Source organism: Dictyostelium discoideum (assembly GCF_000004695.1).
Source record: "Dictyostelium discoideum AX4 chromosome 6 chromosome, whole genome shotgun sequence".
Classification (NCBI taxonomy): domain Eukaryota; phylum Evosea; class Eumycetozoa; order Dictyosteliales; family Dictyosteliaceae; genus Dictyostelium; species Dictyostelium discoideum.
In genome coordinates this window covers 2,565,141-2,583,174 of record NC_007092.3, presented here as the reverse complement: position 1 = coordinate 2,583,174, position 18,034 = coordinate 2,565,141, and the positions used below count along the sequence as shown (strand labels likewise).

General features: G+C 23.6%; 6 protein-coding genes across 6 annotated transcripts; 2 read left to right on the top strand and 4 right to left on the bottom strand.

The window, feature by feature from the left end:
• Positions 1-39: 39 nt before the first annotated feature.
• On the bottom strand, positions 40-816 carry pigL (phosphatidylinositol glycan, class L; the record flags this gene model as incomplete). The annotated part of the gene is made up of 1 exon (XM_629353.1): positions 40-816. The coding sequence occupies one exon, from the start codon at positions 814-816 to the stop codon at positions 40-42; it is 777 nt and encodes a 258-aa protein (XP_629355.1).
• Positions 817-1,530: 714 nt separating this feature from the next.
• Positions 1,531-2,837, top strand: DDB_G0293134 (hypothetical protein; the record flags this gene model as incomplete). Its single annotated transcript, XM_629352.1, has 2 exons — positions 1,531-1,549; positions 1,612-2,837. The coding sequence occupies 2 exons, from the start codon at positions 1,531-1,533 to the stop codon at positions 2,835-2,837; spliced, it is 1,245 nt and encodes a 414-aa protein (XP_629354.1).
• A 140-nt stretch (positions 2,838-2,977) lies between these two features.
• Positions 2,978-5,375, bottom strand: DDB_G0293132 (hypothetical protein; the record flags this gene model as incomplete). The annotated part of the gene is made up of 2 exons (XM_629351.1): positions 2,978-3,046; positions 3,144-5,375. 2 exons carry the CDS (start codon positions 5,373-5,375, stop codon positions 2,978-2,980), a joined length of 2,301 nt encoding a protein of 766 aa, XP_629353.1.
• A 256-nt stretch (positions 5,376-5,631) lies between these two features.
• On the bottom strand, positions 5,632-8,263 carry clcF (chloride channel protein; the record flags this gene model as incomplete). Its single annotated transcript, XM_629350.1, has 3 exons — positions 5,632-7,060; positions 7,149-8,123; positions 8,238-8,263. 3 exons carry the CDS (start codon positions 8,261-8,263, stop codon positions 5,632-5,634), a joined length of 2,430 nt encoding a protein of 809 aa, XP_629352.1.
• A 646-nt stretch (positions 8,264-8,909) lies between these two features.
• On the bottom strand, positions 8,910-15,988 carry DDB_G0293128 (hypothetical protein; the record flags this gene model as incomplete). The annotated part of the gene is made up of 4 exons (XM_629349.1): positions 8,910-14,944; positions 15,031-15,397; positions 15,512-15,777; positions 15,979-15,988. 4 exons carry the CDS (start codon positions 15,986-15,988, stop codon positions 8,910-8,912), a joined length of 6,678 nt encoding a protein of 2,225 aa, XP_629351.1.
• A 947-nt stretch (positions 15,989-16,935) lies between these two features.
• DDB_G0293126 (hypothetical protein) lies at positions 16,936-17,897 on the top strand (the record flags this gene model as incomplete). The annotated part of the gene is made up of 2 exons (XM_629348.1): positions 16,936-17,478; positions 17,781-17,897. The coding sequence occupies 2 exons, from the start codon at positions 16,936-16,938 to the stop codon at positions 17,895-17,897; spliced, it is 660 nt and encodes a 219-aa protein (XP_629350.1).
• Between the last annotated feature and the right edge of the window lie 137 nt (positions 17,898-18,034).

The following is an 18,034-nucleotide window of genomic DNA, read 5'->3' as shown; positions in this document are numbered from 1 at the left end:
TTATTAAATTTTATTTAAATTTTTAAAAAAAAAAAAAGTTTATTTTATTTCGATTAATGTATTAATAAAAGAATATCTTGATAAGAATACAAATAAATATCTAAACCAAACGAATTGACTTTTATGTTTTGTCATTGGTGAATAACTTGAAGGTGGAAATAATTGAGTTGAAATGAAAGTTTGTGTTGAATTTTCATCATATGAAAGTAATTTTGTTAATGGTATATCGGCAATACCAATATATTTTCTAATTATATTAACTGTTTCTAATTTATATGCTTTAATTTCTTTATTTAAATTATTTGTTGTTCTATTTGATAATGATGATGATGATGATGATGATGATGTTGTTGATGTTGTTGTTGTTGATGAGGATTTATTTTTCATTAATTGTTTTAAACCATTTGAAATTGAAATATGATTTGGGTGACTTGAAATACCACATTCATCAAATGATATTACAATATCAGCAGATGTTTGTTTAATGAATGATAAAATTGTTTTTTCAACTAAATCAGTATCCCATATTATATTCATACCATCTTGAAAGTTATTAGTTTGATCGAAAAAAACATTTTCTTGATTTATACCCATATCAATACAACTATCAATTAATTCCTTTTCTCTAATTTTACCTAACCCAACTGCATTACCATTTGATAAACATGCTACAAATATTTCACTTCCAATAAAATTATAGTGTTGAATAGTTGGTGTGAAAAACATACACTCATCATCTGGATGTGCAATTACAAATAAAACTTTCTTCTTTATTAATGTTGAGTTATCCTCATTATTATTGAGATGGTTTTTCATTTCAATTTTAGAGTTATTGTTATTATTATTAGATAATATTATTGATATTACTAATAAACAAATTGATAAGAAGATTATTGATAATTTACTTATTTTTATTTTTTTCTGAAAAACAAATTAAAAATGTGGGTTTTTTGACAAAAGCATGAATTTTTTTAATATTATGGGACAAAAAAAAAAAAAAAAAATTGAAAAATGAAGTTAATTTTTGTATTTTATTTTTTTTGTTGTTAATTATTTTTGTAGATAGAGCTGATCTATAAACCAAATGAACCAGATGTACCAAATGAACCAAATGGATCAAATTAAAAAAATGTTTTAATTTTTTTGTTTTATCTAAAATTTATATGATTATTATTTTTCCATTATTTGTTTTTTATAATGATTTTCTATTTATACATTTGAACATCAAAAAAGTAAAAAAAAATAATTTCCTATTTTATTTTCATTTTTTTTTTTTGTTTATAAATTTCAAATAATAAAAACACAATATTTTTAAAAATTAAACAGTTTATTATTTTATTATTAAAATTAATCACTATTGATTTTTTTATTACTTAAATTAAAAAATAAAAAAAAAAAAAAAAAGAAAAATAAATTTAAAAGATCTTTTTCCAAATTAGGTTTCACAAAAAAAAAAAAAAAAAGTAAGCACCAAAAAAAAAAAAATAGTTTTTTTTTTAGTTAAAAATATTAAATTTCTTTCTATAAAAAATGAATTCAAACAAAAGAGGTAATTAAATAACAAAAATGATTTATAAAAAAAAAAACACTAATTTTTTTATTTATTATTAGAAAATGATTTAAATGAAAATAATAATAATTCTAATAATAATAATAATAATAATAATTATAATAATAACAATAATAATAATCATTCAGAATCTCAATCATTTCCAAAAGTAATAAAAAAAACTACATTATTATTTAATGATATTAATTCAAAAAGGTTTCAAAACATAATTGATTTTGCTTCAATAAATATAAAGGAGATTAAAAACGGTGAATTATCAATTAGAAAAAGTGATTTTAATAAAGAGAAGGAAATTCCAGCATATCAATGGGATAATGAACAAGAGGAAGATGACCAAATTAAATCAATTATCAATTGGTTTAATATAAATATTCCATTACCAAATAATGAGAATAATAATAATAATAATAATAATAATAATAATAATAATAATAATAATAATAATAATAATAATAATAATAATAATAATAATAATAATAATAATTATTGTAAAACAAATTTTGAATTAATTTATAGAGATGTTCATCATCATTCAAATTTATTATATACATCAAGGTATATTGAATTCTTACCTTATTCATTGAATGGTACTGTATCAATAATAGTATGTCCACCAAATTTAAGATTATTCGATAAACAAATTCATATGTTAATTGAAGTTAAAAAACATTCATCATTTCATCATCTTCGAAATCAAAATGGTTCAAATTTAAAAAACTTTATACAAACTTCAATTTGTCAATTATTAGCATCATCAACACGTGTTAGAGATAATAATCCAATTGTATTTTTATTAACTGATTTGCAAGATGTTTGGTATTTCTTTTGGTTTAGTAATGTTAGAAATGTTTATTCAAATTTTAATAATAATAATTTTAGTGGTGGTGGTAGTGGTAGTAGTAATAATAATAATAATAATAGTGGTATTAATAGTAATGAAAATTCAAATGAATTCAAAATTCCAACAATATTTAAAAATTTTAATAATGGTAATATTGAAATATCATTCACAAATACTACCAATAGAAATGAAGCAAAATTCATAATAAACTATATCCTATATAGAGTTTTCAATATTAGAGATCCAATTTATAAATGGAGTTGTTATAAATTTAGTAATAATTTAAAAAAAAAAATAAATCCATTAGTATTAGATCCAAATTATAAAAAATCTAGAACTTCATCATCATCTTCATCATCATCTTCATCATCCTCATCCTCTTCAGTTTGGAATTTTATTAAAAAATATTTAATACCTTGTATTTAAATTTTAAAAATTAATTTTAAAATAATAAAAATAAAATAAACTTTTTTTTTTTTTTTTTTTTTTTAATATAAATATATATATTAATCTATACATATATTCGATAGTGTTTAATACAATTTTTATTTTTATTTATTTATAATTTATTTTTCATCAATAGCCTTTTTATCAATTGGACAAACTTTATTAACTTTTAACCATTGATCTATACACTATATAAATATGAAAAAAAAAAAAAGAAAATTATTTTAATTTAGTAAACAATGTAGTGTGGATTATGATAAAAATTATTTATAATTTTATACTTACTGATACATGGAAAAAATGTTTACATGGTAAAGTTCTTACAGCATCACCAGGTTCCATTTCACATAGACATATACAGCAAGTAACATCTGTTGTTGGTTCATTTTTTTTATTATCGTCGCTAGTTGATGAATTTGTTGTTGTTGTTGTTGAGGTAGTAGTAGCAGTTGGTTTATTTAATGTATGTACAGGTAAATTTTCGATATCACTTGTGGTGGCACCCTTATTATTTATATTTTCATCCAATTGAAGCAGTAATTCATAATCGTTACTTGAGAAATCACGAGTCATTAAATTCAATTGCTCTTGACTAAGTCCTGTTAAATATTGTGCTTGATGAGGATGATGATGATGATGAGGATGATGAGGTATTCTCCTAGCACCCCTACCTCTACCTCTAGAGGCATGTGAAAATAGATTTGCAAGTGGGTGGTTGGCTAATTGATTTAATTGTTGATTAAAATGTTGATTAAATTGTTGTTGTATTTGTTGATAAGCCCTTAAATTAAGCATTTCAATATCCTCCTCATCTTCATCACCATGATGATTTCTATTAATATTATTGGTTCTTTGTTGATTAAGGTGCAATCGTCTTTGTAATTGTTGTATTTGATTTATATTTTCATGTTGTTCTCTATGTAATTGTTCAGCGAATCTTCTATCCATTTCAACTTGATGTCTAGTTTCTTCATTCGGTAAATCATTTTCACTTTTGCTTCTCTTTGTTTTTGTTGAATTATCACTACTACCACTACCACTACCACTACCGCCGCCACTACCGCCATTAAGACCTTCGCTTATGGATAATGCGAGTGCATAATCTTCTTCCTCTTGAGTTCTACTTGATAAGGGTGGTGGTAAAACTGTCTTTGTTGTTGTTGTAGATTTTTTATTATTACTTTTTGAAGTATTTCTCTTATTCATAGAACTACTATGATTACTATTACTATTTCCATTATCAGAGGAAGATGATTGAATACCGGTTCTTCTTGTTACTATTGTTGGTAATGTATTACTTCTTATTGGTAAAAATGAAAAACTATTATTATTATTATTATTATAATTGTTATTATTAATATTATTATTTGAATTATTGTTATTCGTATTATTATTATTATTATTATTATTATTATTATTATTTGTATAATTATTTGTATTATTATTTCTATTATTTATATTATTATTTATATTATTATTTATATTATTATTTATATTATTATTTATATTATTATTTATATTATTATTTAAATTTGAAGCATTTGTAAATTGACTATTAAAAAGAATTCTATTGTTGTTATTGTTATGACTATTACCACTATTATTTAAAAATGGATTAGAAAGCATGGGTGGAAGAGGAGTTGGTTGGTTAGAAAATGATTTTAGTTTTTTGAATTTGTTGAAATTTTCAGATTTTAAATTATCCTCATTTCCTTGTTGTTGTTGTTGTTGTTGTTGTTGTTGTTGTTGTTGTTGTTGTTGTTGTTGTTGTTGTTGTTGTTGTTGTTGTTGTTGTTGTTGTTGTTGTTGTTGTTGTTGTTGTTGTTGCTCTCCCTCTTTTCTTTTACCATTCCTTTTATTAATTTTAATAGTATTATCTTCTTTTTCTTCATCACTCTCAATAACAATTACACCTTTTTTATCTTTATTTAATTTCGAAGTCGAGGTAGAAGTAGTAGTAGTGGTAGTAGTTGTAGTTGTTGCTGTTGGTTTCACTTTATTATCGGATTCGCTTTTAAAGTCATTATATAAATCTAAAAATTTATTTAATTCATATTCGCTTTCTTTATTTATGTTCTCTTTATTTTTATTATTATTATTATTATTATTATTATTATTATTATTATTATTATTATTATTACTTTTTGAAGGTGGTGGTGTTGGTGGTGTTGTTGTTGTTGTTGTTGTTGTCGTTGTTGTATTTTTATATGGTGGTTTAAAAGATTTATTATTCGCTTTTTTCTTTTTTATTGGTGTTGATAAGTCAATGGGTTCATCATCTTCTTCATTATTAGTATTATAATTAATATAACCATAATCTTCTCTTTCATCTTCAGTATCACTGTTTTCAATATTATCTTCATATGAAAAACCATCATTGTTTATATTATTATTATTACTACCATAATCTTCGTTGTCTTCTTCATTATGTAAAATATATTCGTTATCACTATCGTTTTCAGGTTCCTTATAACTATTAGTTGGAAATGGATTTTTATATTTTTTCGTCTTATACATTTTTACTATTATTTCTAAATGATTTTTTAAATCATAAAGAATATATTGGTGGTGGTTGTTTTTTTTTTTTTTTTTTTTTTTTTTTTCTTTTTTATTGAAAAATAAAAATATTTTAATTTTTTTTTTTAAAAACAAAAAATAAAAAAAAAAAAAAATAAAAAAAAAAAAATAAATTAAAAAAAAAAAAAAATTATAAAAATTAATTAAAATTAAAATAACTGTTTTTTTTTTTTTTTTTTTATTAATAAAGTAATGTTTAATGTTTATTATTATTTTGATGCACTAATTCCGTTTTCGCAACAACACCAGTTAATTTTCCTTTGTTGGTAACATATAAAATATTACCGCCCAACATCATAAACATAAAAACGATCTTTCTAACTGGCATCGTTTCTTGAATTTGGAATGGGGATGAATCAATGACAACCCAAGGATTTTGTAACTCCATTTGAACTAAATCAATTGTTGTTTCCTCTGAGATTGACTCATTTATATCGTTTGAATTATTATTTATATTATTATCATTATTCGTATTATTATCATTATTATTATTATTATTATTATTATAATTATTATTATTATAATTATTATTATTATCGCTAAAATTATTATTATTATTATTTCTTATATTATTTTGAATAATAATATTATTATCATTAATTGGAATATTTGGTATTAAATTATTATTTTCATCATTATCTGAATCTGATAAAACATTCATTTCAATTGCTTCACTAACTAGTGAATTATTTTGATTATTACTATTATTATTATTATTATTATTATTATTATTATTATTATTATTTTGATTATTATTAATATTATCATTATTGTCATTATCATTTATATCAATACCATTATCAGATAAAGATAATGGTGATTTTGAATAAGAATGCAAACGTTCATGATATGCAATTACTTCTTCTAAAGTTGTTGTTGAGATAGTACCAATTAATTGTAAATCATTATCTGAGGAAACTACTGGAATTGAATGTTCATCGACTCTCTTTAAGAGATTTGAAATTTGAGATAAAGTTGTATTTTGACAAACATAGTAGAGGTCACGTTTCATTACATCTCGTGCTATTAAACTATCGGATTTCGCTTTATAGAATGGTAAATATGGTAAATTCTTATTCTTTAGGAAACAATCATAGATTGAATGATTTAATAGATTACCAATACCACAAGAAAGTACTACACCCAATAATACTGGTACCATATATGTTAAATCGTTTGTTAATTCCAAAATAATCATTGCTGAACTTACGGTTCTAGTGGCACCACCACAAAGTGCAGCCGCTCCTACCACAGCATAACCAGTTGGATAAATCTCTTTTGAATTTGGGAATAAAACCAACATAAGTTCACCAACGAATCTACCAACTGCTGAACCAATTGCAAACAATGGAATATAAATACCATATGGAATTGGTAATGTAATAGAGACGGCTGTTAATACCAATTTGACAACTACATATAAAAAACATGCTAAAATAATACCATGATTGAATGGCATTGAATCGGTCCAAACTGCCAACTCCGATAATACCTCACTATTATCACTATCTGGTGTTGCTGTAAACATTGTATGTACTGCTGTCGCATGATCTAATCTTAAAAATTTTAATGGAAAACTTAAAATTGCTGTTGCTGCTGCTACAATTATAACTTCACCAAATGGTCTAATAAAATAAACCAAAAAAATAAAAAACAATTAATAATTAATAAATTTAAAAAAATAAAAAATAAAAAATAAAAAAAAATACATACGTTATCTTTTTAAAAAGTTCAGCATTATGTTTTTTCCAATTATAAATTTTAGTATAAAGAGAGATGAATAATGAAGCTAATAAACCACAAAGTACACCTAAAATGATGAAAGCAATTAATTGAGCACTTGCAAGATTTAAATCAGCGAAATGAGTACGAAAAGATTCCAATAGATCATTTGAAGGATTTGACAAGAGGATTTTAATACCGACCGCACCAACAGTAGCTGTGAAAAATGCTCTCCAATAGTTTGAAATTAAATAAAAAGTACCAGTGGCCTCAATTGAGAATAATACTCCACCAATGGGTGACCCAAATGTAGCGGCAACACCCAAAGCACAACATGCTGCCAACAATTGAGAACGTTGAGTATCATTTTGAGCGATTGATTTGAATGGTTTAATTGAGAGTAATGTATTTGCCAATGTCGCACTGATATGAATGTATGGTCCCTCCTTACCAATTGACAACCCACTACCATAAGATAATAGCAAACCAATGGTTTTCCATAACAACACCATAGGTGCCACAACGAATGGGTTCCAAAATCCAGAGAATATTGATTTTAAATCTGGTATACCCGATCCAACAGCTGCAGGACATATCTTTTTAATGATGAAACAACTTCCAGTCGCCAATGCAACAGTCCATGCAATGAAGCTAAGATATTGTAAGAAATAATTCTCTGTCAAGCTCATGAATGCTTCTCTCCATGAAAATACAACATATTTAAATATTAAATCTACCGCTACCAAATAAATTGATCCTAATAAACCAACTGCCGCTAAAAATAACCAAATATAAAAATTATTTAATCTTGCAAATTTAGCCCATGATATAGCTTGTCTTGAAATACCACCTTGTTTTGATTTAAATCCAACAACATCTGCTTTTGGCATTACCAAATTAAATAAATCCGAATCTGATGTATTATTCTTAATTCTTGTTTTTTTATATCCATGTTTACTTGATATCCTAAATTTATTATAAAAAAAATAATAATTTTATTATTATTATTTATTCATCTATTTTATTATTATTATTACTAATTATTATCTATTAAATAAAATTTAAAAAAATAATAATTACATTTTTGAGTATTTACTTGTACTCATCTTTTAATTTTTTTTTTTTTTTTTTTAAAATAAAAAAAAAAAAAATTTATTTTAAAATAAAAAGAATAAATAATATTATTAATATTTATTTAATCAAAATCGAAGCACATAAACTTATTGAACAATGAAAATTTTTATAATTTATTATGTTAATAAAAAAGAAATAATAAAAAAAAAAAAACAAAAAAAAAAAAAAAAAAAAATTAAAATTAAAATAATAAAAAAAAAAAAAATAAAAAAAAAAATAAAAAAAAAAATAAAAAAAAATAAATGTTTTTTCAAAAGGGTGCAATGTGGTGAAAAACATAAACGCGTTCATGTTTTTCTGTTTTGGGTTTTTTTTTTTTTATTATTAACTAGTTTTTAATTTTATTATAATTCTTATGAAATAATTTCCAAGATCTTATTCTTGGAACATTTATTTTTAAAATGGAATTTTAAAAATTTACAACTTCTAAAGACAATTTATATATATATATATTTATTTTGATGATTAAAAAAAACAAAATGAAAAAATTGAGTATTATATTTGTATATATATATATATATATATATATTAAAATTTTATTTATTTATTTTTTTATGTTTATCGTAGCAATTGTATATTTTTTTTTTTTTTTTTTTTTCCATTATTATTTATTTTAAATTATTCATCAGATGATTTATCAGTTTGATCTTTTTCTCTAGAGATTGAAATTGCTCTTGATCGTGGAGAATTATTATTTTGTAAAACTGATTTTAACCAATTCATTGAATTGTTTTCGACATTTTCTTTCATTTTCTGTAATAATTGAAGCTGGATTTGTTTAGCATGATATTGTTTCTTTTCGAAAGCCAAAGTTGATTCAGGTGTTGAATAAAGTTTTGAAGGTTCCAATTCACAGAAATCAAAACAAAGTAATTCATTAATGAATTTATAATCCACTGATTTTCTAGCTGATTGTAAATGTCTACTATAAATACAATTTGAAAAGTGAGCCAAGAATGATTTAAATTCATTGAAACCACCTGGTAATTCATTAATATTTCTAATCAAAATACATGGACGTAAATATGGTGCTTCAAATAATTGTGTTTCAACAATACCTGATGATGTTAATACTAATTGAGTTTCTTGAAAATTTACATTATTATTATTATTATTATTATTATTTGATTGTTGTGTTGACGGTGATGGTGATGATGATGGTGTTGTTGTTGTTGTTGTTGTTGTTGTATTATTTAATCTTTTTGAAATTTGATCAACAAATGGTAAGAAAGGTGGTTCTTGAGAATGTTTAACAAAACAATCTTTTACAAAAACCCATTCGAATAAATTGAATTGTTCAGTGATAGTTGGTAGGGTGAGTGCTAAATCTAAGAATTTACAAGCTGCCAATACTAATTCACTTTGATCGGAATTTGAAAGGATTTCGATTAATTCAGTGATAATGATTGGCCAGAAAGAACGTAAATTTTGATGAGATATTTTAATTAACAAAACACGTAAACAAAAGAATACTTGAAGATGAAGTGGTACAGCATTAGGAATTTTCAAAGCTTCAACGATTTTCTCTTGAACCAATGGTAGAATGGAGAGGTATTGATTTTCATTGCCACACCAAATGACGAATGATAAACGTTTCAATTGTTTTGATCTATTTAAATTTTCAGTGTCTTTACTTGTAAACATTGTGGTTGTAGTTGTCCATGGTTTGTGGAGTACTTTAGTGAAATCCGATAAAGCTGTCTTATCGCAAATCATCGTTGAATTTATGAATTTACTAGCTTGTTCCAATGTTCTTAAATCTGATTTAAATAACTCTTGATCATAGAATAACTCTATGACATCCTTTTTAATGGATTTCAAATTGTAAGGATACTCTGATAATGAAGCGAATAAACAAGTGGTATAGTATGTATTGTTTTCACGATTAATATCGGTTTTAGACTTTAAATAGGGTACTAAACAATGTAAAGAGTTTGCTAAAATGGTTGCAATCTTTTCCTTATCATCAAATACAGAATCTAATAATGGTGCTAACAATGTTGATAATGCAATCAATGCTTTCAAACTAACATGAGATTTCAATCTATTGGCTTCTTTCTTCAATTTAGTTGGTGCAATTAATGTTGATTCTGATTCACCACCTGATGATGATCTATTTCTAAGGTTATTATTATTATTATTATTATTACTATTATTATTATTACTACTATTTACATTTGAATCTTCAACAATACTTGTACTACTTGATGTATATTGTGATGGAATATAACCACCTTCTGAGAATGCTCTTAAATCCATTGAAATTGGTCTTTGTGTTTGTTGTGGTGGTTGTGATGGTTGTTGTTGTGATGATGGTTGTGGTGATGATTGTTGTTGTGAACCTAAAGAAAGTGGTGATGAATTACCTGATAAAGTTGGTGTATTTGAATTATTATTATTATTATTATTTAAATTTGAATCTTGTGGTGATGAAGTTGATGTAGTTGTAGTTGTTGTTGTTGTTGTCGCAATTTGTTGTGGTGCATTACTATTTGTAGTTGGTGGTATATATAAGGTTGAAATATCACTAAAACCTTTACCAGAGATTAAGAAACATGGTTCAATAATCTTTGGTAATAATTCTTGTAATTCACGTTTATTAATTTTAGAACGCATTAGATTCTTTGTCTTTTCATCTGGTATTAACTTTTTAACATAGGTATTAATGATTGAAAGTTGTGAAACGAATGTCATTGGATTTGAACTATGAAGTGATTCTCTAACAAATGAAAGGAAAGAAGGTGATACGCCATCAAACTGAGTGCTATACTCTTCAATGAATCTAAATACGAAATCATACAAAGAACTCTCTTTCATTGTTAACTTGTGAACTATATTCTTTGGTGGTTTAGCTTTCTCTTGTAATCTAATATTGGTTAAAATTTGATAAGCAGCATTAAACAAAGATTCCTCTTTAACCGGTTCTAAACTATTAATTATCTCCATAATGACTTTTCTATTTTGAATTGCTTCTTGTTCTTTGCTAATTAAACCAACATTACCACTACTACCACCACTGCTACTGCTAGTATAACTTGAAATACCTGATAAATTATTATTACTAATACTACTTGTTAATGGTGTTGTTGAGGTTACTTCATTTCTTTGCCATAATTCAACGATTGCTTCAATGAATTGTTGTGGATATTTTGTCATGAATGGATCGAGTATATGAATGATTAGATCTTGAATTGCAAATTTATTATGAGTGTCAGAGGAAACATCAGTTGACATTGAGATCTTTGAAGAGGTTGAAGATTTTGGTTGACCCCAAATCTTTAAGAATGGTTGGAAAATGTCTGCCAATACATTAAAGATATCTTTTCTAACATGACCAATTGGTGTCAATGAAACAAGATTATCAATATCACTTGTGAAAACATCCTTTACAAAATCTGTGAAAATCTTTACACCCAATGCACTACTACGACTTGTTAAGCCACTTCCACTATTGCCACCATGATGATGACCATGATGATGGTGACCATGATGATCGGTACCATCTTGACCAGAATTATCAAATGATGTAATTGGTTCCAATATTGAAATATTGAAGATATAAGTTAAACTCTTTAGAATTACAATGATGTCACGAGATGTTAAACTATCATATAATGATCTACTATCGAAAGAACCTAAAATATCACGTAAACAATTTACAATGGTTGTTACAACCGATGATAAATTTGATGAATTTGACATTCTTGGTAAACAAAAAGTTATAAAATCTAACCAATAAAATCTAATATTAAATCTAGTTGAAGGTTGAATTAATCCCACCACTGTAGTCTGTAAAAACATTTGTGATTGCGTTATTGATGTTAATGATGTTACTCCTAATGAATTATTTAATTGATTACCATTATTATTATTAATATTATTTATATTTGAACTATTTTCATTAGCACCACCACCACCAGGTGATAATGATAATGTTGGTGAACTATTTACACTATTGTTACTACTTGATTGATTATTATTACTAGAATCAATTAAAACAATTGATCTTAATAATGATAATAAATGTACTTGTAATACCATATTCGAAGTTGAAACTGCTTGTGCTAAATTTTGTAAAATTGGATCTTGAATTGATTGAGCAATCTCTTGAGCTTTAATTGGTTGAATTGAAGTTTTAACCAATAAAAATTGAAGAAATTCTGCAGCACAAATTTGAACCACTTCATTTTGTGATACAAATGTTTTACTATCACTAGTTTGATGATTTGCAATTGAACCAACTTGACCTTGAATAAATCTAAGTGAAACAACTACTAATAAATCAATATAACTATTTGTTGGTATAAATAAAAAATCTGATGAAGTTTCTGTTGTTATATTTGGATTATTATTATTATTATTATTATTATTATTATTTAATTTATTATTATTACCGCTACTAAAACCGCTATATGTATTATTTATTTGATTATTATTATTTATTTGATTATTATTATTTGTATTATTATTATTTGTATTATTACTAGTATATTTATTATTTGATTCTCTAAAACTTGAAGTTTGTAAATCATTTAAGGATATTACATCTTTTGAAATTGGTTTTTCAATTACATGTTGAATAAATAATTTAAAATCACATTCGATTATAGTTTTTAAGATTTTAAATACATAGATAACACGACGAGTATCATAGATGGTTTGATAAGTATTATTGAAACGAATTGTTGATTTATCTAATAATATCTTTAATAATGGATCCAAGATACGTTCAGCTCTAGAGATTGAATCAGCCAACCAAGTATGACCAGTTAATCTAATGATTGGTTGATCATTGCTAAGTGAATCCAACATGAGGAATAGAGTATTTGAGAATGGTAATGACGAATTACCCAATTCACCAGTTAATCTCCAAAGTAGGGCAAACTTTTGATAGCCTTCAGTACGATTGATTAAATTTGAATCCAACATTGCGTCTGCAATAACACTACTTGTACCCTCTTCATTCAATTCTCGTAACAATATGAACAATGATGCCACACGATAATGAATTGCACTATAGATCGGATCTAACAACGACCATAACTTTTTTGCTAAACGATGAAAATGATCTGGTGTTATAATATTCTTAAATGATCTACTCATCACCATATCACCATGTTTATTAGCTAAACTAATAAACGTTTTAATCGCCAAACAACTTATGAATGGATTCTCACTTTCACAAAATCCAAATACTGGATAAAACCATTTCGGTGCTGACTCTAATGTTGGCGATGATTGTTGTGGTGATGTTGATAATCCTGCATTAGATTGTCCACCTTTAAATTGTGAAATTAATCCAACTAACATTTGAAATGATAAATCTAAAATTACAAAAATATCTGAATTTGCAAAATAAATTGAATTCATACTATTATTATTATTATTATTATTATTATTATTACTATTATTATTATTATTATTATTGTTATTGTTACTATTACCACTTGATAATGAAAATTGCTGTGGTGATGATGATGATGATGATGTTGAAATATTAAATTGTTGTGAAACTTGTTGTTGTTGTTGTTGTTGTTGTTGAACTTGTTGTTGAACTTGTGGTTGTTGTTGTTGAACTTGTTGTAATTGTAATTGTTTTTGAACATAATCAGAAATTTTTAAGAAATAATCTTGATAAGAATCTATTGCTGTAACTAAGAAATTTAAAGAAGATGGTGAATCAACTATTATTTTACCAGTTATTTTTAAGAGTAATTGAGTATATTGAATGATTAATTGATGATCTTGAATCTCTACGATATGAAACATTGAATTTATCATTGTTTTCAATAATGATGGTAAATAATTCAATTGTACCTCTTCAGTTGATAATGGCATAATATCCAAAATGCATTCTACCAATTTAACCGACTCGATTGAACTCATTTTACCATTGGTACCACATTCCAACAATTGACTAAACAATTCCCAAATTGTACTATGATCACTAATTGTCTCTAATAAATCATCGGTATACTTTATAACGTCCTTACTAAACGAATAACCATCCTTAAATGTAAAGATATACTTTAAAATATCTGGTAAAATATCTTTGATAATCGTTTGAAACTCTTCCTTTTGAAAAAAGAATATTAAAATTTTAAATGGTAAAATAATTTCATTACTACCAATACCTGAATTTAATGTACTACCAAAATATGTTACTACAACTTGTGCTGTACCATTTGAATCTATATTACAATTTTGTTGTGTTTGTTGTGTTTGTTGTGTTTGTGTTTGTTGTTGTGTTTGTTGTGATGATGATGAAGATGATGAATCTAATAATGCTTGTTGTTCTAAATATTCGAAAAATTCTAAAGTATTTCTAAAAAATGATTTTAATGCATTTACAGTTGGTTGTTTTGCATAATTTTCAAAATATTTTGGATCATATGATTTTGTATGTGTTGAATCACTATCACCCAATAACCAAGTATACAATCTCTTATTCAATGACATATCTTTATTAGTTACAACCATAATCGCTGATTTTACAATTGTTTCCGTTGCCTCTGCCGAAAATACATTTCCATTCAATGAAAAATTAACTGTAATTAATTCCAATATATTTCTTTGTACTAAAATGCTCTTATCAGATAATGAATTTGTAATTGCTTGTGTTACTAATGTATCTTTTTCTGGTAAATACATAACTATTATAAATAAATAAATAAATGAATAAAATATTAATATTTATTTTATATTATTTATTTTATATTATTTATTAAAGTACACTTACTTTGGTTTGAAGCATCAACATTTTTTGGTAAACGTAATAATAAATAATTTAAAGTTGCTAAACGATTATATGGTGTTGTAATTAAAGTTTTCCAAAGTGCTTGATAGAAAAGAGTCGTTGAGGTTGATTGACATAAACCATCTAATAACTTTTTAACTTGTTCAAATGCTTCACCTTGACCCTCTTCTAAACCTGGTAAAATCGATGACACAACACCATTCAAACATGATATTAATCTTAATCCCAATGTCAATATATGTCTCTCATAGAGTGATACTATCTTTACTCTAACATCTGTACTTGCTAAATGAAATAATGGGAATAGACCAGTTGCATATATTGCAATATCTTTTGATAATCTTTCTTGCTATAAAAATATAATATAATATTATTAATATTTATTATTATTATTATTTTAAAAAAAAAAATAAATAAAAAATAAATAAAAAAAATAAAAAATAAAAAATAAAAAAAAACTTACACCAATTCTTGAAAATATTAATTCATAAGTTTCTAATGCTTTCATATGACAACCACTTGGCAATGATGGATTTAAACATTGTGATAATCTTTTTGATACCATTAATTTATTTTGAATATAGGTTGATTTTGGATACTTTTCAAATACTTTTGCAAACTTTGCTAAACATTTTACGAAATCTGCCCATTCTGTAGATTTAGAGAATTGCAATAATACTGAATTTATATCTTCATTGAAATGTTTATTTTTTGGGTCATTTGAAATGTCTTTTTATTTTTATTATTATTATTATTATTATTATTTTTGTAAATATAATATGTTAATAAACAAATATTTATATATAATATGTGTGTGTGTGTGTGTGTGGTGGTAGTAGTGTGTATATGTGTATATTTATTTGTAAAGTATATTAATATAATATAATTTGTGTGTCATGTAGGTTTTCTTTTTAAAATAATAATTCATACCCTCATCCATTTTGTGTGTATTTTTTTTTTTTTTTTTTTTTTTTTTTCTTCTTTTCTTTTCTTTTGTTCTTTTAAAGTTAAATTTTTATTTCTATTTTTGTTTTTACTTTTACTTTAAAGTAAATCGGTATTAATTTAAATTTTTAAAAAAAAAAAAAAAATAATAAAAAAATAAAAAAAAATAAAATAAAATAAAAAAAGAAAAAGAAAAAAAAACAAAAAAAAAAAAAAAAAAAAAAAAAAAAAAAATCCAAAAAAAAATAAAAATAAAAAAAAAAAAAAAAAAAAAAAAGCTTTTTAACCAGGTTATATTTTCAAGTGTATTGAAATGTTGTTGCTTATTTTAATTTTGTTGATGTTTTGATGTTGTTAATTTTAATATTCAAAATAAAATATAATGCTTATATAAAAAAAAGTAATGGCTTAGGTGCTTCCCTAAAATATCCTATTTGGCCCGAAAAATAGAGCTAATCTCTTGATTTAAAACTTAAAAAAATAGTAATTAAATATTTTATTATTATTATTATTATTATTTAAAATAAATAGATAAATAAAAAAATAAAAAAATAAAAAAAATAAAAAAAAAATAAAAAAAATAAAAATTTAAATTGGGTTTTCTTTATTTCTTTTTTTAAATTTTTAATTTAATTAATTTATTTATTTATTTATTATTAGTATTATTTTTTTCCAAAATAATAAATAAAGTTATGTTTTAAAATATAGAAATAAAAAAAGAAATATTTTCATTTTTTTTTTTCAAATTTTTTTTTTTTTTTTCAATTTTTTTTTTTTTTTTTTATTTTTATTTTTTTTTTATTTTATATTTTTTTTTTTTGATCAATTTTTTTTCATTTTTTTTTTTTTTTTTTTTTACTCGAACAACATTTTCATAGTAATATTATTGATCAAATTCTCCAGAATTTGTAAATTTGACACAAAAAAAAGAATAAAAAAAAAATGTCATCAACAAGTAGATTAATTGTAAATTCAAATCCACAACAATATATTCAAAAATGTTTTTATGCAAAGAGATTAGTATCAAAACGTGTTTATGATAAATTAAAGCGTGAAAAAGTATCAAATTTTGATTCTTATGAATTATTTAAAGATCTTTCAAAATCACCAATTAATAAACCAATCGATATATTGAAACCAGTTTTAGCAAAAGGTTTAGTTGGAGTTGAGAAATATTTAGCACCAAATTTAGGTTCAGCACAATCGATCACCCAAGAATTGAATAACAACGAAAAAATTCAAAACGATCTCATGGAATTGGTAGCAAAAATCAAATATACTACAGAATCAGAATCCTTGGAGGATCTTTTAACTATATCAAAAGTTAAAGCACCAACCGCAAGAGAACTTCTCAAAAGAAGAGAAAATATAGATTCAATGGAACCTCAAGTTGCTAAAAAAGGTTCAAAATCAAGATTCTTTTATAGAGCTGGTCCAGGTTCACCATTATATGATTTCACTGCTCATCAATTAAAAGAAATTAATGTAAATATTTTTATTATTATTATTATTATTATTATTATTATTAAAATTTTTTTTTTTTTTTTTTTTTTTTTTTTTTTTTTTTTTTTTTTTTTTTTTTTTTTTTTCTATTCACAATTTGACATTTTATTATAAAAAATTATTTATTTATTTTTGTAAAAAAAAAAAATAAAATATATTTTTGAAAAATTATTTTATTTTATTTTTTTTATTTTTTTTTATCCATTCAAAATATTTTTATTTTCAAATATTTAAATATCGGTAATAACTAAATTAATTTATTTTTTAACTTCCAATAATTTTAGATTTTAGAACAAAAATCAATTCAAATTCAAAAAGAAAAAGATGACTATGCTAAATTAAATAAAACAAAAGAAGATTTTGCTAGTGATATGAGCAAATTGTATGGTCAAGATAAATAAATATTTATTTCATAATTTATAAATTCACATTATTAGTTCAAAAAAACTTCGTTAATATAATAAAATAAAAAATAAAAAAAAAAAAAATTTAAAAAAAATTAATATATTTAATCTGTTAACATACTTCCGATTTTATT